This window comes from Trichechus manatus, unplaced genomic scaffold, assembly GCF_000243295.1.
Source record: "Trichechus manatus latirostris isolate Lorelei unplaced genomic scaffold, TriManLat1.0 scaffold00084, whole genome shotgun sequence".
Lineage (NCBI taxonomy): Eukaryota > Metazoa > Chordata > Mammalia > Sirenia > Trichechidae > Trichechus > Trichechus manatus.
Window position 1 is genome coordinate 10771117 of NW_004444020.1, and position 21711 is coordinate 10792827.

The 21711-nt window shown below is 46.3% G+C and overlaps 1 protein-coding gene across 2 annotated transcripts in view; it reads left to right on the forward strand.

The window, feature by feature from the left end:
• The window catches only part of MRAS (muscle RAS oncogene homolog), a 35172-nt gene extending 15291 nt beyond the window's left edge, over positions 1 to 19881 (forward strand). The window contains exons 2-5 of one of the 2 annotated variants that reach the window (XM_004381439.1): positions 13922 to 14075; positions 15870 to 15969; positions 16671 to 16750; positions 18951 to 19881. In XM_004381439.1, the coding sequence (XP_004381496.1) occupies positions 13922 to 14075; positions 15870 to 15969; positions 16671 to 16750; positions 18951 to 19050 (434 nt within the window). In that variant the 3' untranslated portion in view covers positions 19051 to 19881. The remainder of the gene's footprint in view (positions 1 to 13921; positions 14076 to 15869; positions 15970 to 16670; positions 16751 to 18950) is intronic. The other variant, XM_023735937.1, reaches the window with a different exon arrangement.
• The last annotated feature ends 1830 nt before the right edge of the window (positions 19882 to 21711 follow it).

Below are 21711 nucleotides of genomic sequence, written 5' to 3' on the forward strand. Positions count from 1 at the left end.
GAGAACTTGAAGCACTTACTGATGAAGATCAAAGACCAGAGCCTTAGTATGGGTTACACCTCAACATAAAGAAAAATCCTCACAACTGGACCAATAAGCATCATCATGATAAACGGAGAAAAGATTGAAGTTGTCAAAGATTTCATTTTACTTGAATCCACAATCAACAACCATGGAAGCAGCAGCCAAGAAATCAAAAGACGCATTGCACTGGGCACATCTGCAGCAAAAGACCTCTTTAAAGTGTTAAAAAGCAAAGATGTCACCTTGAAGACTAAGGTGCACCTGACCCAAGCCATGGTGTTTTCAGTCACCTCATATGCATGTGAAAGTTGGACAATGAATAAGGAAGACTGAAGATGAATTGACCCCTTTGAATTGTGGTGTTGGCAAAGAATATTAAATATACCATGGACTGCCAGAAGAATGAACAAATCTGTCTTGGAAGAAGTAAAACTAGAATGCTCCTTAGAAGCAAGGATGGCGAGACTACATCTCACATGCTTTGGACATGTTATCAGGAGGGATCAGTCCCTGGAGAAGGACATCATGCTTGGTGAAGTAGAGGGTCAGCAAAAAAGAGGAAGAGAATCCATCTCCTCAAACGAGATGGATTTACACAGTGGCTGCAGAGATGGGCTCAAACGTAACGATTGTGAGGATGGCACAGGACCAGACAGTGTTTCGTTCTGTTGTACATGGGGTCACTCTGAGTCAGAACAGTCCTAACAACAACAAAAACAACAGGATACAAATCTTATCAGATATGCGACTTGCAGATATTTTCTGTTTTTTTTTTTAATTTGCCTAACAGTGCCTTTCCTAGTAGACATTTTAAATTTTTATGAAGTTCAATTTATCAATTTTTTTTTTGTGGATCATGCTTTTGGTGTGATAGTAGAGAAATCTTTGCCTACCCCAAAGTCACAAAGGTTTTCTCCTATGTTTTATTGTAGTGTAATGGTTTTAGGTTTTACATTTAGGTTTTTCATCCACCTTGAGTTATATTTTTGTATATGGTATGAAGTATGGAACAAAGTTCTTTTATACATATATATATATATATATATATATATATATATATATGTACATATTTACATCTAGATATCCAGTTGTTCCAGCACTATTTGCTGAAAAGACTGTCCTTTCCGCCACTGAATTGCCTTTGCACCTTTGGTGAAAATCAGTTGTTCATATGGGCATGAGTCTGTTTCTAGACACTCTATTCTGTTCCACTGATCTGTTTGTCTATCTTGACACCACTACCACATTGTCTTGATAACTGCAGCGTTAGCCTAAGTTTTGAATCAGATAATGTTAAATTTCCAGCTTTGTTCGTTTTCTAAGTTATTTTGGCTAGTCTAGGTCCTTTGCATTTCCATATGAATTTTAGAGTCAGCTTGTCAATTCCTACCAAAAAAAACCTGCTGGAATTTTGATTGGGATTGTGTTGAATCTATAGATCAATTTAGGGAGAATTAACATTGTAACAATGTTGAGCCTTCCAACCCATGAACATGGTATCTCTCTCTGTTTATTTAGGTCTTTAATTACTCTCAGCCATTGTTTTGTAGTTTTGAGTGCATAGGTCTTTAAAAGACAATTTGTCGCCATTTATCCATAAATCTGTTTTTATACTACTGTAAATGACATTTTTTATTTCAGTTTTTGATTGATGCTAAAAAAAGCAAAAAACAAAAAACCCGTTGCCGTTGAGTCGATTTCGACTCACGGCGACCCTGTAGGACAGAGTAGAACTGCCGCATAGGATTTTCAAATAATGGCTGGTGGATTTGAATTGCCGACCTTTTGATTAGCAGCTGAGCTGTTAACCACTGGACCACTTGTTTGTTGCTAGTATATAGAAATATATGGATTTTTGTATATTGATCTTGTAACCTGCAACTTTACTAAATTCACTTACTAGTTTGTGGTAGGATGGACCGATTTTGTGTGGCCTTTCTTGCCATGGTCTTGTAACTCCCACCCAAGTGATTGAGTGGGACTGTGCAAATAAGATAATTGTGGCTCACCAAGGGGACTGGTCAGTTTTGTCTTCAAAGAGAACCAATTGTAGAGCAGAGAGAGTATCCCACCATCACCAAGTCAGGAGAGACCGGCAGGAGGCAGCACCGTGGGCTTCTGGCCCACAGAGTGAGAGAGCTGAGTGCCTTTGGGTCGAGGCTTCCTGGCGGAGTGGGGTGCCTCGGGGTACTTATTGGCAGAGCTAAAAGAACTTTGTAACACTTGCCTGAGCAGGGCAGAGGGAGAGACCTACCTGCCAGCAAACCTGGGAAGAGGCTATCCTGAAGGAATAACTGTATCCTGAGTGTTCCTCAACCTTAATTGAACCTGTTACTTCCCTAATAAACCCCATAATCGTGAGTATTGCCTGTGAGTTCTGTGTGGCCATTGCAATGAATTACTGAACCCAGCACAAAAGTAGAGAGTGCTGTGGGAGGGATGGTTAGTGTCAGAATTAGTAAAGACAGCAGAGAGAGGAGGCCTATCGGACCTCTCCCTCATAGGAATCAGCCTTGGGCTGTTGATCTTGATATTCCTTCCCCCTTCTGAAGTTACAAGAGGTCAGATTTTACCCCCATGCCATTTTTATGTAGTTCTAATAGCTTTTTTGTAGATTCCATCAGATTTTCTACATAAACAATCATGTCATCTGCTAATAAAGACAGTTTTACTTCTCCCTTTTCAATGTGGATGGCTTTTCTTTCTTTCCTTTTTTTTTTTTTTTTTTTTTTGCTTTATTTCGCTGACTAAAATCTCCAGTACAATGTTGAATGAAAGTAATTAGAGTAGATATCCTTGTCTTATTCCTGATCTTAGGGGGAAAGCATTCAGTCTCAACTCTTAGTTGCCATCGAGTCTATTCTGATTCATGGTGCACCATCTGTGCAGAGTAGAACTGCTCCATAGGGTTTTCAAGGCTGTGACCTTTTGAAAGCAGATCGTCAGGCCTTACTTTCAAGTTGCCTCTCGGTGGATTTCAGCCACCAACCTTTTGGCTAATAGTTGAGCACCCAACCGTTTGTGCCACTCTTTACTGTAGGTTATTTGTAGATTCCCTTTACCAGGATGAGAGAGTTCTCTTCTATTCCCTGGGCACCCAGAGCCCTGAAGTCCTGCTTCCCTGGAAGTCACACCACCTTGGGGGAGGTGCTGAGCCTGGGGATGCCTTGGGTTGTCCTGTATACCAGTAAACTCCAAGTACTCTGAACTCTGGGGTTTCCCTTCCACTTAAATTCAGAGCAAAAATATGACAGAATGATGATAGTGGTGGTGGTGGTGTTGATATCATGATGATGATACAGTTATGATGACAATAATGATATTTACTGGGCAGTTACTGTGTGGCAGGCCCTGTGCACTTTGCATATGCTCGTATTTAATCTTTACAAAAACTATTGTGGTAGCTACTGTTGTTATCCCCATTTTGTAGATAAGGAAAAGAAAGCACAGAGCAGTTCACACAGCCAGCAATGCTTTGAACTCTGCTTTGTCCCCTGTACTATCTCAGCCTGGTCAGGTAGAAAAATTCTCTCCCATGTGACACTACTGATCCCTGTGCCTCTGGGAAAGGAGTGTGGCCTGGATTGTCAGGATTAGCGGGCACACACTTACCTGTCTTCCTTACTCTTGACCAAGATCCCTCAAAGGGCCACGTTCTACAGTTCCAATTTGAATCTCAGGCCTAAGCTTGCTCACGAATTCTACTCTGTAGTTTTCACAGTGAGGATTCTCAAAGGCTTCCCACTTAACTTAATATCTGCTTTGTCTTTTCTTTCAAGGGAACACATTGCCCTTGTTCTCCCAGAACCCAAGAGACAGGAGATGGCTGGCCTTAAGACCAGCATCCTGGCACTCCAGTGTCTGTGGGACCCCCAGGCTTTGGAACCAGCCTACTCTGAGTTCTTTTCCAGAAGGGTCCAGGGCCGTCATCACGCTTTCCATTGCCAAGGACCCAACTCTGGGAGCATCTCTTATACCATCTGGCCTCCATCCTTCTCCTGTGGGGTTTGTATTGGCTCTCCAGCTCTTTCTTCCATTTTCTGACTTTGTACCCCTCCTCGCCCTGGCCTTCAGCTGTGTGACTCCCCTTACTCCAGTTCTCTTGCTTCATGGATCAGGAAGCCCTGAGCCTTTGGCCAAGTTCTGGAGTTCTTATACTTTGATTCTACCTATTCGGTTAGGGCTGGAAGTTCCTGAGCTCTGTGGTTTCAGTCCCCCCACGGTACATCTGAGGAAACTGAGCTGCAGATGGAGTAGGGCCTTGCCTAGGATCAGACCCCGCTAGTGGTAAGGCAGGCCTAGAGTCTCTTGACTCTGCCAGGCCCACCCCCATCCTGTCATACTGCCTCCTACTTTGGCCCCAGCCCCGGGCCTCTAGGGTATGATGTTGACCAAATCCTCTGCCCACTTATAATACAGGCAGGTGTTTTGGGGCCTTCCCAGCCATATGGCTCCCAGCCCCACCCTCTGCCCAGCAAGCCTCTGGAACCTTACATCTTTCTTTCATCCAAAGAGAATAGCAGTGGGCCCTGAGTCCCCGGTCACCCCCTCCCACCTAGGCGCTCTTCGGCCCAGCTCTGAAACTTCTTTGTCCCCCTGTCTTCCCTATAAGGACTCAGTCTTTGCAAAGAGCAAAACCCCTGGCTCTTCTGCATCCTCAGAAGCTGGGACATTTCCATCCTGGCCTCTGCACAAACCTCAGACACAAATGCTGCTATCTTCTTGGATGGCCCTGGACATGGCTTTTCCCCTAACACTTGAATCCACATTCTTTCTGGGTAGGAAGAGGGGAGGAGAAGGTTGGAAGAGCAGCAAGAGGAAAAGGATAATTTGTTTAAAGTTTTTTCTAATCCAGGGCTTCACCTGCTGGGCTTCTATGTGCAACAGCCCATAGGTCAACTCCAGGGTGGGTACTCCCCAAGGTCCCCAAATAAGAATGGGGTGCAGGCAGCAGCTGGCCTGTCCTCCCACCCACTCCCCGCTTTTCCTGTGGCAGTTATGTGGGAGAAACGTCCCTCTTTCCCTTTATGAAGGAACATGGCTGCTGGCCTGAGATAATGAAATCCACCCCGCAAGCCTTTGCCTGATCCTTCATGCTAGCGCCACCAGCCTTCTCTGCTTGAATGCTTCCAGTAACATGGTGCTCACTGATCCCCAAGGTGCCTGTGGCAGTACTCACTGGAAGAAAGCCCTTCCTGACATCGAGGCCAGGTCTGTCTCCCAAATCTTCTGTTGCTGGTTCTGCCATCATAGCAAAGAGAGCAGCTACTACTGACCAGGCTTTTCTTGCTGGACAGACCCTGTGCTAAGGGCATTACAGAGATTCTGCTAAATTGGGAATAGTGTCTCCATGTTGTAGGAGGACACACCGCTCCTCAGCCAGTATGCACCAGTCCTGCTGTCCTAGTTGACAAAATAGTGAAATAACATCATACTTCTGTAACATTGGAAAATTGCTGCTGCTCTGTGTCCCCAAGGGCCCTTCCCCTAGGAAACCCAAACTTCCTTCTCCAGTACCTGCTCAGAGCCCTTCTGATTGGTCAGGCCCCTGCAGGTGAGAGAACTGAGACTCAGAGAGGTGAAGTAACTTGCTCAAGGTAACACAGCTGATTTGAACCCCCTTCCGTCTGACCACATAACCAGGGATCCTATTCCTGCACTGTGCTCACCTTACCCCGTTAGCCAGACTGTCAGCTCAGCAAGGCTCAGACCTAGTGATGAAGGTATGAGTGCAACCTGCACCCATCTTCCTCCTCCCCAAAAGACACAGCATAACCTGGGCTCATTCCAAGCTTGTCAACAAACTCAAACCCTGGGTGTTTTTCCTCTTACACTGCTGACAATCAGGTCTCATATTCCTGCAGTTAATTTTGAGTTTTGCCGTAATTTCAGAGCTTCCTGTTGGTTGCTATTAGAAGTCATGTGACCATTTTGGGCTCAGTACACCAGCCTGACCAGTCGGTCTGAGGTCTTACCTGTCTGCCCTTGTATTGAGTGATGTTACCTGCTCTGGACTGCTCTGGACCCCAATGTAGCCACCCTCAGCCTGTTCTCATGCCACAGGTCTGAGTGACCGAGGACTCCTCTTTCTCCTGGGCACAGACAGCCTCTGAACCCAGGCCCTGCGCCCTCATGGGTGGGTTTGTATCCCAAATGGGATTAAAATGAAAAAATACAAATTGTAAACTCCTTGAGGAGAGAGACTTTTGCCCACCATTGTATCTCTGATGCCAGCCTTGTGTGGGCATCAGAGATACAACTGGATGAGTGAAGGGAAAAGGCACCTTGTGGGGGCCTGGCCCACCTAGCAGCACTGTGGAAGAAAGGCCTGTGATCTACTTCCGTAACGATTACACCAAAAAACCCTATGGAGCAGTTCAACTATGTACACATGGGGTCACCATGAGTCAGAATCGACTCAATGGCAATAGGTTGGGTTTTATTTTTTTTGGTTAGGGTCCTGATACATAGTAAACTGCAATAAATGTTGTTGCTATGATTGCTCTAGTATGATTTATATTTTTACTTTTGAGGGTGGCTTGGTACTTTCAAGAATAGGCGCGGTCACATGTTCATATGAGGGGCCACTGACCTGTCTGCCTGGGTTTGGGGAAGTCTAGGAGTGAGCCTTCAGCCCCTGACTTGGACCAACCATTTCTGCCCTCCAGTGATACGTGTATTGAACCCTGAGTCTTACGTACCTGGGTGTGTTCATTCATTCATTCTACAAATAATTCCGAATCCCTGCTATGTGTCTGGCTCTCTTTTGGGCTCTGAGGCTCCAGCAATCAACAAAGCAATGTTTCTACTCTCATGAAGGTTATGTTATAATGGGGGAAACAAACCATAAAGATGTGTAATGTGCCAGGTGGTGATAAATACTGTGAAGGAGAAGAAGGCCAGGTAAGGGAAATAGTGAGGAAAGGGTTGCTGTATTATGTGAGCTGGTCAGGGAAGGTGTTCCTGATAAGGTGATGTTTGAGCAGAGACTCAAGGGAGAAAGCTGTGCTTCTATCTAGGAGGCAGAGAATCTCAGGCAAAGATAGCAGCAGTTGCAGAAGCCCTGGGGCAGGCATGGTCTTTTTGGGGAGTAGCTAGGAGCAGAACAGAGCACATGAGAGGGAGGCTAGTAGGAGAGGTCAGAGAGGTAGCTTGGGGGTGGGATGGGGGAGAAGTTGGGAGCCTGATCACTTAGGGCCTTGTAGGGAAATAAGAAGCCACTGGAGGGTTTTGAGCAGAGGAGGGACATGATTTGACTAATGTTTTTAAAAGGCTCACTCCGGCTACAGCGTGGAGAACAGATCATAGAGGAACCAGGGCAGAAGCAGGAAGACCAGTTATGAGGCTCCTGATGGTGGACTAGTGCAATGGGGGAGAAGGTGGTGAGAAGGAGTTAGATTCTGAATATATTTTGAAGGAAAAGACAGCAGGATTTATTGATGGATTATATGGGTGGGGGTGGGGAATAGAGAGGGAAGAGTCTGGGCTATACAACTGATAGAATAGAGTTACATTTATTAAGATTAGGAAGACTAGTGAAAAGCAAATTTTGGGAGGCAATCAAGACTCTAATTTTGGACATGTAAAATCTGAGATGCCTTTCACATATACAGATAGAAGTCAGGCTGGCAGCTGGCAGTCTGAATCTGGAGTTAGGGGAGAGGCACAGGCTGGAGATAGAAATTTAGGAGTCGACAGCATGGAAGTGACATATGAAACCATGAGATGAAAGATCATCAAGGAAGTGGGTGTGGTTAGAGAATAGAGGAGGTCCCAGGGCCAAGCATGGGGACGTACTAATGTTTAGAGGCTGAGGAGATAGAGCAGGAACAGTCACTGAGGTAGGAGAAGAACCGAGAGTGTGGCGTCTGAAGGCCAAGTGAAGAAGGTACTTCGAAAAGGAGGAAGCCATTAATTGCAGCAAGTGCTGGTGAGTGGCCCAGTGGGATGAGGACCAAGAAGTGCCCACTGGATTTAGTGACATGGAGCTCATTGTGACTTGACAAAATCAATTTTGATGGAGTGGTTGGAGTCATGAATGAAAGTCTGGTTATAGTGGGCTCAAGAGAGAGGAGAGGAGAGGGAGTGGAGAGAGTGAGAATACACAAGTCAAGCAGTATTACTATAAAGAGGAATAGAGAAATGGGCAGTAGCTGGAAGGAGATGTGAGATCAAGGGACTTTTTAAAAAAAAAATGGTAGAAACTATAGCATGTTTACATACTGATGGAAATAAACCAACAGAGAGAGAAATTGATGATGCAGGAAAGAGGGAACAGCTATAGCAGTGATGTCATTCAATAGGTAGCAGGGAGTGGGATCCAGTGCCAGCTGAAGGGTTGGTGTTAGGCAGGAGCAAGGCCAGCCATCACTGTAGTAAGAAGGCAGGCAGAGAATGTGCTTAAGAGAAAGGGCAGTGGGTTGGTTTTTTTTCTTACATAATTATTTTTCTAAATTTTACTTAGTTTGTTTTTGTTGAGAATATACACAGCAAAACATATACCAATTCAACAGTTTCTACATGTACAATTGAGTGACTGATTAAATTCTTTGAGTTGTGCAACCATTCTCACTCTCCTTTTCTGATTTGTTCCTCCCTCATTAATATAAACTGCCTGCTAAGATTCCTGTCTAATCCTTCAAGTTGCTGTTGTCAGTTTGATCCCATATAGATAGTTCTTAAAAGAGCATAATGCTCAGGGCAGACTTTTTTTTACTAGTTAAGCTAAACTATTGATTGATTTTAAGAAGACTTCAGGGGATATTTCTGGTTCAAGTTTCAAAGATTATCTCAGGGCAGTAGTTTCAGGGGTCCATCCAACTTCCATGGCTCCAGAAAGTCTAGAGTCCATGAAAATTTGAAATTCTCTTCTGCATTTTCCTGCTTTTGATAGGATTCTTTTATGGAATCTTTGATCAAAGTGTTCAGTAATGGTAGCCAGGTACCATCCAGTTCTTCTGGTCTCAGGGCAAAGGAGGCAGTTGTTCATGGAGACAACTAGCCACACATTCCATATCCTCCTCCTGTTCCTGACTCTCCTTCTTCCTCTGTTGCTCCAGATGAATAGAGACCAATTGTTGAGACTTGGATGGCCGCTTACAAGCTTTTAAGACCACAGGCAGTACACAACGAACTAGGAGGTAGAAGAGAAGCACTAAACATGTTATTAGGCCAACTAACTGGGATGTCCCATGAAACCATGACCTCCAAACCAAGGAACCAAATCCCACGAGGTATTTGGTTTTCTATTGAGCTATAATCCACATATTATAAAATTCCCCCTTTTATAAAGTATACAATTCAGTGGTTTTTAGTATAGTCACAAAGTTGTACAATTATCACCACCACCCAATTCCAGAACATTTTCATCACCCTAAGAAAAAAACCCGTACCCATGAGCAGCCACTCCCCATTTCCCCATATCCATCCTCTGGAAACCAACCATCTATAGTCTGTCTCTATGGAGTTACATATTCTGGACATTTCGTATAAATGGAATCATACAATATGTGGCCTTTTGTATCTGGCTTCTTTTACTTAGTGTTATGGATTGAATTTTGTCCCCCAAAATATGTGTTGTAAATCCTGACCTCTATGCCTGTGGTTATAATCCCATTTGGGAATGGGTTGTCTTTGTTATGTTAATGAAGCAGGATTAGTGTAGGGTGTGTCTTGAATCAATCTCTTTTGAAATATAAAAGAGATTAAACAAGCAAGTGAGCAAGCAGAGATTGAGGAAGATAGATGCCAAGCCATATGGAGATCTCAAAGGAACCGTGCAACAGAAGCTTAAGAGACGAAGACCTTCCCAAAGGGCTGATTAGACAGAACAAGCCTACCTAGAGCTGGTGCCCTGAATTTGGACTTCTAGCTTCCTGAACTGTAAGAAAATAAATTTCTGTTTGTTAAAGCCATCCACTTGTGGTATTTCTGTTGTAGCAGCGCTAGATAACTAAGACACTTAGCATAATGTTTTCAGGGTTCATACATGTTGTAGAATGTATCAGTACTCCATTCCTTTTTATGGCTGCATAATATTCCATCGTATGAATATACCAAATTTTGTTTATCCTTTCATCTGTTGATGAATATTTAGGTTGTTTCCACTTTTTTGGCTATTATGAATAGTGCTTCAGTGAACATTGGTGTACCAGTATCTGTTTGAGTTCCAGTTTTCTTTTGGGTATATACCTAGGAGTGGAATTGCTAGGTCAAAAAGTAATTCTGGAGCCCTGGTGGCAAAGTGGTTAAGAGCTTGGCTGCTAACCAAAAGACTGGTGGTTTGAATCCACCAGCCACCCCTTAGAAACCCTATGGGGGCAATTCTACTTATATTTAACTTTTTGAGGAACTGCCAAACTGTTTTCCACCAGCAGTTGCACCTCTTTACATTCCCACTAGTGGTGGATGAGGGTTCCAATTTCTCTGAGGTGGATTGATTTGGGGTGGAAGCTGTGGGGCTTATCTCCTGATTGATCCCTGTTTCAGATCCTCAGCTAAGAATGAAGGCTTGAGGATAGAGAAAGTGGTGGGAAACCGTCACCTGGGGAGTGAGAGAGTGACTGGGTAGGGACATGTTTAGAATTGCTTGGTGCTCTAAAGACCCTGGAAGTTGGTGCTCAGGATTTCAGAGCAAGCCAAACCAACATGGCCATGTGGTTTTCTCCTCCCAGCCACGTGTAGTGCCCCAGTACAGGTGTGGAGTAGGTGGAGAGCTCAGTGTAACCAGATGGGAGTAGGTGCAGGAAGCATAACATCCCGGCCTTCACCTTTCACCTCTGCAAACCACTTGCTCTGTCCTCACCCCCTCCTTTTAGATCTACTTTTCTCCACAGGCCTTGGGGACGCTGTTGGAGGCTCCCCAATCAAAGACAGGCTGGTATAACGAGCAGAGCAAGGCTTTGGACCCAGAAAAGCTTGGGTTCAAATCCTGCCTCTGCTGCTTATTAGCAGGATGAACCTGAGCAGGTCTCTAATCTTGCCCTGCCTTAGTGTCCTCACCTGTAAAATGCTGGCCTCCTGGGTGGTTGTGAGATAGAAATGGGATTGCAGGCAAACACTTTGCCCCCTGTTCCCCTCCACTGCCAGGCCCCTCCCATCACTCCCTGGGATGTTCCTGAGCCCCTGGCTATACAGCTGAGACCCCCTGCTGCCCTTTTCCTGTTTCTTCTCTTTCCTCCCTGAGAGCAACATGGCGGGGGGGGGGGGTTGGTGAGCAGTGACAGACTCCTCTAAGAATCTCGCAAAGCCAGGGATCATCTCCCTAGAAAGAATGTGCACACACACATGCACCTTGTGGGATTCATGGAATTGGGATCCATGAACCTCGTGAAAATTTATCCCAAGACCCCTTCATCCCATTCCCCCAGCTGCAGTGTGACCTTGAGAAAGAGCATCCCCTGGGGCTGGCAGCCAGCACTTCCCCCCGACGTCTATCCCTAAGTTAGCCTATTAGGTGATTGGGGTCAAGGCGATTGGGGTCGAGGCGATTGGGATCACTGCCAGAAGCAGGGACGGATTATCCAATACCAGATCATCATGTGTTTCAGCACGTGCTTACCTTGCCTGTTAGATAATCTGTCCCTGCTCACACGCCCATTGGCAGAACACCTCTTCTCCCACAATGACTAATACTTTCTGTCTCCGGAGCCCTCCTGCCTTAATGACATCAGGCATGGGGAAAGCAAGCGGAATCATAATTTCTTAAAATCATAGCTGCCCACTATCTTCAGCCTCCCCCAGGAAGTCTTGGAGGCAGAACTGCTGATAAAGGGTCTGTGACCAGGCATTTCCAGGTGTGTGTGTGAGAGGGAGGAGCTGGACAAGGGGATGAACAAACAGGCCTAGCTCAGCCCCACCTCCTCCTCCCTGGTTGCACCTGTACTGTTAGGCCCCAGGTTTGGAATTTCCAAGGTGCCCTCAACTCTGTCTTCCCTTGGCCCCCAAAACCATTCTGTCTGTTCCGTGTCTCAGCATCTCCCCTCCGTTCTCTCCTCTCTGTCTTAAATACACCTGCCTTGGCTCAGGCCCTGCTTACCTCTGTCCAGCTCCTTCTTCTGCCTCTCCACACGTCTGGATCCTCTTCCTCATTGGCTATCAAACTCACTGTCCTCAGACTGCGTTTCTCCCCTCTCCAAACCTTCAGTAGCTTCCCAGTGCCCACAGAGTCCAAACTTTTTAGTTTGGGATCCAAAGTCCCCAGCCTATGGTTTCCCTGTCTCATCTTCCTTCAAGCTGTTCTCATCATGGATCTTTGACCCCAGTCACACCAGCCTCCTCACTGCTCCCTTCTTCCCAGTCTCCATGATGTTTCTCTGCCTGGAAGACCCTTATCCAGGCCCCATCTTCTATGTCCAAATTCTACCCTTTTTTCCTTCCTTCCTTCCTTTGTTCCTTCATCTTCCTTCAAGGTCAGAATCAAATCTCCCCTTTTCCCTAAAACCTTCCCTTAGCCCCCTGAGCTGAAGATACCCCCCTTCCCTAGCTCTCCAATAGTAGGTATCACTTTCTGTCCCTTGTTTTTTCATATCTCAGCCTAACTAGCCTCTAAGAACCTTGATAGGGAAACACATCATATTTTTTCAGTACCTGAAGACATGCAATAAGATGGCAGAAATAAATCTTAATCACAAAAAACACAAAGGATTAAATTGCCCTATTTTTAAAAGCAGATAATACAAGCAGAGTGGTCCATCCCTCGTCCCCCCGTAACAGGTGCTCAGAAGATATTTGCTGAATAGATGACTGAATACACATCGCAGGGCCCCACAAGCAGGTGCTTCTGCTTGTGGAAACTGGAGGCACGGAGAATTGAGCTATCCCAGGGCCACACTGTTTGGAACTGAGAAGCCGGGACTCAGCCAAGCTGTCTGGCTCCAAAGTCTGTGGGTAACCACCAGCTCCATTGCCCCCACTAAGCAGGTCTGGGAGGAGAGTGAGCTGAGAAAATGGGGACGGGAGAGGGGCTGGAAGGTGAGTGGGGTCTTGGAGGATGCTGAAGGCTTCAGCGTCTGTGCCTCTATAGGACTTTGACAGGGGTGTGAGGGGGTCGGGCTTACACTTCTAAAAGGAAACCCCCTCCCCACCCAGCTGTGGCTGTGACCTCTCAGAAACAGGCAGGGGGTTAGCGCTTCATCTCAGCAGGCAGGAAGCTGAAGGAGAGTGAGATTCAGGAGTTCTTGGGGTAGGGAAGGGAGGAGGGAGGATACATGGGAAGAAGAGCCTTGGCTGACATGGTCCTTCTCCCTGCACTCAGTCTCCTCAGCTGTCCCTGCTTCTTACCTCCACTCTCCCCTCCTGCCACCCCTGTCACAGCTCCATCCTAGGAGGTATGTGACCCTACCCAGGGAGAGTTTCATTCCAGGGCTTCCCCTAGGCGCTTGCATAGGCACTCTCTCTCTTACTTTCTCTCTCTCTCTCTTCCCCCCTATAATCCTCCCTACCTGGCATAGCTTCCAGTTTATAGAGAGGAAATGAGGGCTCAAGGGAGCCAGGTAACTTTCCAAAGAATCACAGCTTTAATGGGGTACAGCAGGAATTTAGGCCAGCTCTGCTCTGAGCACTCCCCAGAGGAATTTTGCAGCAGATTTGATCACTGAATTTTCAAGGCCTTTCTGTGGATCAGAGAATTTAGCCCAGTGAGCACCATGGGTTGGAATCTGGGAAAAGGGTTTGGTGGATCCACAAACAAGCCAATTACAGCCTTGCCCTGAAGCAGCCTTTGTGGTGGCTGAAGACCTACAGGAACCCTTACTGCATAGCCCCAGGGAGGCTCATGTGCCTCTCTGTGGGGACAGCAGCATGGGGAAGCACGGGGTGGGGGGGTAGGGGGGGTGGAGCGGGGGTCCTCCAGGGTGGACAGTGACAGCCAGCCCCTAAGTTCCTCCTTCCACCCTAGTTCTGGACACGGCTGGGCAGGAGGAGTTCAGCGCCATGCGAGAGCAGTACATGCGGACAGGTGATGGCTTCCTTATCGTCTACTCGGTCACCGACAAGGCCAGCTTTGAGCATGTGGACCGCTTCCACCAGCTCATCCTTCGAGTCAAGGACAGGTGAGGGTGGTGGAGCAGGGCCTCCCTGGCTCCTGGCTCATAAGGGGCTCAGTATCTCTCTCTCTCAGATTTTCAGGCAAAAGCTGAGGCACAGAAGGGCAGAGCTGAATTCAGACCTTGTTCCCTCTCACTCCCATCCTAGTTCTTTCTCTGGGGCCAAACTGCTCCAAGGCCTCAAGGGGTCACCTCCCTCCCACATCTCATAAACTGTCCCCTCAACCAAGGAATCATGAACAATACGCTCCTTTTTCAGCACCAGTTTAACCAAATTACATTCAAAGAAAAAGTTAATTTTTTTTCTCCAGTATACATTGCAATGGACTGCCAAAAGAACAAACAAATCTGTCTTGGAAGAAGTACAGCCAGAATGCTCCTTAGGAGCAAGGATGGCGAGACTTTGTCTCACGTACTTTGGACATGTTATCAGGAGGGACCAGTCCCTGGAGAAGGACATCGTGCTTGGTAAAGTAGAGGGTCAGTGAAAGGAGAAAGACCCTCAACGAGATGGATTGATACAGTGGCTGCAACAACGGGCTCAAACATAACAATTGTGAGGATGGCACAGGACTGGGCAGTGTTTTGTTCTGTTGTACATAGGGTCGCTATGAGTCAGAACTGACTTGACAACATCTAACAACAGAATAACACACATTGCAATTGGTTAAATCTCATTTGATTGTGAGATTTACAAGCCCCTAATTAAAGGCTCATTTTTTTATTAACATTATGTGGAGTAATTAAATAATTTGGACTCTGTTTTAAGCCCAACTGGTCTTGTCAGTCAAGAAGAAAACAGTTAATTGGATCCCAAAGAGATAATCTAAAGAAAATAAGGGACAAACTAATGGGAAAACAGCAAGCCCTGAACAAATCCCAGCAAAGATGGAGGAATCCAGTTAATATCTATTCCAAAGGCTGAAGTGTTAATAACTTCACACATATACACTCTCTCTCTTTCACACACATAAAGCTCCAATAGATAAATGTGGGTTAAGCTCCTGAATATATGAATCTCAAAAGAGAAGACATAAATGATTCAAATGTGGGAAAATATTCAACCTTTTTGCTAATCAGTGACATGCAAGTGAAAATAATATAGGACTGTTTTTCACCTGTTCAATTATAATTTCTAAAATGAAAGTACCCAGTGCTGGTAATGGTACTGAAAGACCAACGTTTCATTTGCTTTTAGAATGCAGCTTGGCCACATGTCAATAACACTTTTAAGATGAACATGACGCTTGATCTATACTTCCACTTCTGGAATCTATCCTGATTTTTCAGCTGCCATTTATCAAGTGCCAACTGTGTGCCAGGCCCTGTCCCTGGTGCGCTTCATGAATTACTGCTGATGGCCATAGCAGCTCTCCATGATAGGTACATTACAATAACCGAGAGAGATAGTGGAAACAGGGACAGGGAATTAGTCCCTATCCCAGCAGCCGTGCCAGCGGCCTCATGGACAGTGCTGAGCCAAGGAGTCCCTTTCACCAGCTGTGGTAACTTACAGTGGAGTTGGGTCCCAGGACAGCCCCTTGCTGGCCTTGAAACAGGCCTAAATCTTCAAAGCAAGACAGCCAGAAGTCCCAGGCCCCTTTTTCCCCAGCCCACCCCCTAGTCTTGGCCCAAGTACCGTCCCCTCTCTGGAAACGTGGAGGGAATGGACTCTGGAGCCCCAGGCTGACTGAGGAGGTGCTGTGGGCTGTGTCATGCCCAAGATGTGGCTGCGCCGCCTTACCAGGTATACATTGGGGCACTAAAGCCTCACAGAGCCCCTGTTGCTTTATTTCCCAGGGAGTCGTTCCCGATGATCCTTGTGGCCAACAAGGTCGATTTGATGCACTTGAGGAAAATCACCAGGGAACAAGGAAAAGAAATGGCAACCAAACACAATGTAGGTGTTTTGTGTGTGTGTGTGTGTGTGTGTGTGTGTGCGTGTGTGTGTGTTGGACCAGGATGTGTCTAAAAGTTGATACCCCATCACTCCTGCAGTTATGGTGTGCTGGAATGGAACTTAGGCCTCCTAGTGTGAAACAAGACAACAGACTAGAGAGATACACACCAAACTAGAAAACTGGGCCGGGCAGACTCTGAGACGGTGGGTGTGTTGCAGGTTAAGTGGGCACAGACTGGCCAGGGGTCCCAGGGTTGAGTCCTGCTCATAGCTCAGCCTTGCCTCAGCCTTTTCCACCAGAGTCCACTCTGGAGGGCCTGGAAGAAGGGATAGAAGTCACCCCAAGATAGAGAAATAGAAGAAAAGAAAAATGAATAGAATCAGGAAGTATTTTAGTTTGACAAATGAAACAGTCTTCAAGTATATAAAAAGATAATTTTCTTCTATTTTTTGGGAGCTATTAAATATCTCTGTGACTAGAGAACAAGAGGGAATTGGAAAAGCTGTTAGTAAAACTTTCCAACCTTAAAGAGCGAGAGGCCACCACCACAGGAGGTATGAGGCTGTTGGGGTCCAGGGACTCTGTGGGTGGCTTTAAAAACACACAATTCCTTGGTACCTCTGAGAATCTGCATTTTTAAGGGTTTACAGGGCTTTGTGGGGCTCAGTGCCACTTTCATCAAGTTGAGCTTGCCTTTCAGATTCCGTACATAGAAACCAGTGCCAAGGACCCACCTCTCAATGTCGACAAAGCCTTCCATGACCTCGTTAGAGTAATTAGGTGAGAGCTGCACACTGTCCTAGAAGCAGGGTCCTCTGCCGCATGGATGGCACCTGGCAGCAGCTGGAGGCTCCAGTAACGAATGCAGCTCCTCGTTCTGTGGCCTGTGAGGCTGGGGGATTCTGGGCCTATTTTTGGGTTTCTTTCCTTTTTGTGTGTGTGTGGTAAATATATATGTAACAAAACATTTGCCATTTCAACATTTTTTATGTGTACAGTTCAGTGACATCAATCACGTTCATCTTGTTCAACCATCACCACTATCTGTTCCTTTTTTTGGATTTCTTATGCCTCCATCCATTTCTTTCTCCTATCCCCCACCCACCCTCTCCCTCCCCCTACTACAAATGGGTCTGTGGGTGAGCCTGATGCTTACAGCTAAATGGGATGCCTTCCTGAGGGGTCAGCTTTGGCAGCCTCCCCTCTGACCTCTCCCTCAGTCCTGCAGCTCAGGCTCCCTGGAAGGCAGCTCCCTCCATCCTGTCCTGTGTTCTCTCAACACTGAAGCTTTCAACTTGGTAAAAAGTAGGTCCATCTCCTCTTCCCTGACTGGTATCAGACTGCCCATTGACATTTTACCTGAGCAGCCAACATTCTGATTCCCAGGCTCAAATTTCAGATGCACTGCATATGTGTTTCCTTTCCAGACCCCACGCACTGTCAGTCTCCAAATATTGTCAGAAACCTTGCTGAATAGACCCTTGTATATTCCTTTGTATGGTCACAGTCCAGACCTTAATCACCTCATGCCTAGAGGACTGAAGCAGCCTTTTGGCTGGTCTTCCTGCTACCATTCTTTCCTGTTTCCCAAATCTCCAACATTCAGAGCCACCTAACCATTGATTCTCAAACACCATTCATGGAGCATGTTGCCTGTATGCTAGTGAACTCTAAGTGCTATTGGTTATCTGTGAAATCAGACCCAGGGCTGCACCAGTTTCTCTGTCTGCCACCTCTCAGCCCCCGTGATACAGTATTTGCACGCATGAGCGTGTGCACGGATGCACACACGTGCGCACACACACACACACACACATACACAAGCTCAGCAACCTCATTTTCTTACTATTCCCCACTGTCTTAGGCTGGTTTCTCTAGAGGAATAAAAGCAGTGAAACATATATGTAAATATATATAGAGAGATTTATTTCAAGGAAATGGCTCACGTAGTTGTGGAGGCTGGCAAGTCCCAAATCCATGGGTCAGGTATCAGGCTGGAGGCTTCTCCTGACTCACATGGTTGCAGGGGCTGACAAACCCAAAATTGGTAGGTCAGGCGCAGGCTGCTGGCTCACATCCCAAGAACCAGAGGTCAGAGGATGACGAGGCGAATGCAGGATCGAGAGAGAGAGAGCTTTGCCAGAACATCCATATATATTGGATGCAGGCCACACTCCCAAGGAAATTCCCTTCAGCTGATTAGCTGCTTACATCAGATCACAAAATGGAGGATGATTACATATATCTGCCAAACCACTGAGAATCATGGTCTAGCCAAGATAACACATAAACTTAACTATCACACCCATCATGGACAGTGACGTTGCAGCTTTCACTTTATGGTTTTGCAGCACTCTTGAAATGATTTGCTCTTGGGCATTTTGCCTGCAGTTAGAATATACCAACACCAAAAACCCATTGCCGTCGAGTTGATTCCAACTCATAGCGACCCTATAGGACAGAGTAGAGCTGCCCCATAGAGTTTCCAGGGAGCACTTGGTGGATTTGGACTGCCAACCTTTTGGTTAGCAGCCATGGCTCTTAACCACTATGCCACCAGAATTATCTTGGTGCAAGTTTTAGTCATAGGAAAAGTAAACAGAAAGCATGTAAAAAGCTTTTGTACTCAGTTGACCTGTCATTTTATTTAAAATATGAAGCACAGAAAGAGGCCAACACTATTTAAAAGATAAAACATGACACTGCTTATGATTTAAATATGTAGCCTCAGCATAATGCCGGTAATTCTAATCAGTAGGATGGTTTAGTTTTTCCTCTGACCTCATCTCCCTCCAGTTTCTTGGCCTCAGAGTCACTATCCAGGCCAGGCCCTCCTCCAGCATCTAGGATGGCAGCAGCCCCACCCCCTAGGCCAGAACAGGCCTTCACTGCCACAGAGCAGGGGGCAAGGGAGGCGAGGAGCAAAGGAGAAGCAAAGCCCATTCTGACTTTGTTTTTCTGTTCTTCTTTGTTTCAAAAGGCAACAGATTCCTGAAAAAAGCCAGAAGAAGAAGAAGAAAACCAAGTGGCGGGGAGACCGGGCCACTGGCACCCACAAACTGCAGTGCGTGATATTGTGATGGGCCTGAGGCCTAGGGCATGGCGACCGTGAACTGGCCAGCCCTCGGGACCCCTCCATTGCCTAACTGCACTGAAAACCATTTCTAACCGCAACCCTTGGCCCAAGACTTGGCACAGGAAGGGAGAAAGGGAGGATGGGCAGGGAGGAGATAGGGTTTGTCTTTGCCAAAGGGCGCAGGCTTTCCAGTCTCTCACAAGAGACAAGGAAGCAACACATAAACAGAAGCAGCATCCAAGCCCCTCATGTGTTTATTCAACCCAGTTCCTCCCCTTCTCTTAGTGGGTGTGTGGCTTCTTTTAACTATATAGTGTTGATTTGATGTGGAGGTATTTATCCATGTACAGATACAAAACAAGCCATAAGCAAACTTTTCCCCCATGCCCCCAGTCAACGGTGTCTAAGTTTGGATGTCTTTTCTAGACTTTTAAAATTATTTTAGTGATTCTTATTTTATTAAAGGGATCTGCCTGCTGATTGGTGAAATTTCTCATCTTCAGAAAACCTCTCTGATAACAAGTCTGGAAGGTTTCGTTTTTGTTTTTTTAAACTGAGTTCTCCCAGCAGTATCAAAACTCAATATGAAAGTATAGTGACTTAGAGAACAGAAGTTAACGGGAACTGTTGCTGGAGGCCTCAGGTCCTGGACCAAACCCTGGAGGGAAACAGACCCTACTCACAGCCTATAAACTGAAGAGAACAGAGATGTGTTTACACAGAGGACTTTGTGTGGTTGAGACTAGGAAACAGAATTTTACTTTGGGGAGAGGAGAGGCCAGCATGTCACTGCTAAAAGAGGTTTTCATTACCTGGAAATGTATAAGCTGATGGGCTTTGCAAAAGTGTGAATTTATTTTTCAGGCAACGTGGGTTAAGTTCCGTGTTCTTCCTGGCCACGTGAGAGGGTCCTGGGTTTCTCAGATCTGTCTCTTTGTGCTTTCTCCCATCACCTGTGCTGCCTGGTGACTCTCTGATATAAAATCCCTGACATGGGCGTGTATGTTTCTCCATGTCCAAGCATAAGCTACTGTGGACACCATCCAGAAAACTCTAGTTCATGCTGAATCTTAACCAAAAATGACTGAATACCACTAAAACAGCACCATGAAGGACGTGGAGCCATTTTCCCTTAGAGTCAACTGATGACCACCTCTGTAAGCCTAGTAAATGAGCGGACTTCCAGCATTCACACATATAGTATTAGGTTGCTTTTCTGACACACACTTTATTAACCTCTTGGATCTTGACTATTAGATGTGATTGGAGGAGAAAGAAAGATAGGGCTGATGACATGGCTTTCATGCACCTGTTTCTGCAAGGGGACAGTCACCCCAACTCCCCGATGATACCCCCCTCCCTCCTAGGTGCTGCTGATGTGAGCCCAAGACTGGGTGTCTTCCAGCCAGGGCAGGAGTGGCGGGGCAGCAGGAACAGCAGCATGCCCAAGAGGTCTAAAGATAAAGTGGCACAGCTGGTGGCCTTATCTACCAGGTGTTACAAATCAGATCACTAGGCAAAGTAGAACATCCCTAGCAACTGGCCTGGCCACTCTTTGGAGAAAGAAACCCAGGGAAAGTGAGCACCAGATCAGACATTGAGATACCTGGATTCTTCTCCAACTTTGAGAGTACACTGAATTCCTAACTTGGCGAAATCACCAGCACTAGGGACCCAGCTGAAGAATGATTCTGCTGCAGAATGAAATAGTTGGGGGTTTTGTTCATTGGAAATAAAACTTCTTATTTGTCTAATAATTTCCTCAAAGGAAGGATAACAAAGAACATTCCAGATGAGGCACTTCAGAGTTTCTCAGGATCCTTTAATGTTAGTGAGCATCTTAAACACTAAAAGGACAAGGTTTTTCCCAAACTCTGTGCTCCTCTGAGCTGCATCTGTGGCAGATGTGTGAGTAGCTGAATGGCGGCTCTCAGCAGCCAGCTGGAAGGGGAGACAATGGAGGAAGAAAAGATAGATGGGAAGAAGGATGAGAGATGCTCTGCATTGACAAAGTGATGGAATGAGACAAGAAGCCCTGCATACAGGGCAGTGTCCACTGCTGGAAAACATGTGCCAGGCACAGACAACCACCAGCACACCCCCTGCCCAGGCACAGCCTGCAACTCCTTGGCAACACTGAGGGAGAGTCTTGTGGGAAGTAGATCAGTTGACCTAGAATGGAGCTTTTAGCCATAGTTAACCAGACAAAGGGACTGATGGTTCCTGGCTCCATCTTCTAGGGATCTATCCTGCACACAGCCCCCAGCTGAACCCCACAGTGCCCAAAAGAGAAACTGGTTAAGGAAGGGCCTTCTGCAGCCTCTGCTCTTGGGTAAACTTTACCTCCCATAGCCTCATTTTCCCATAGGAAATGGATAAATAACACTTTTAAAAGACTGTTTTGTTTTGGTTTGGTTTAGAGATGGGGCTGTGGTGGAGATGGCTCCTAGATAAGCCAGAGCAGGCCTGGGAGTAGAGGAGACCTGGGCATTCCCCGTACAGCATCTTCTCTATGATCACCTGGCAGGGTCACTCTGGGAAAGCAGCTTGCCACATTACTACATGACTGAGGAGCCACTGGGACTTGTGTCTCTGGTGACATCCTGATGTTCCTCCTGGTTTCCAGACCCCCTGAATAGTACTAACTGTACATCCCCTGGAGCAT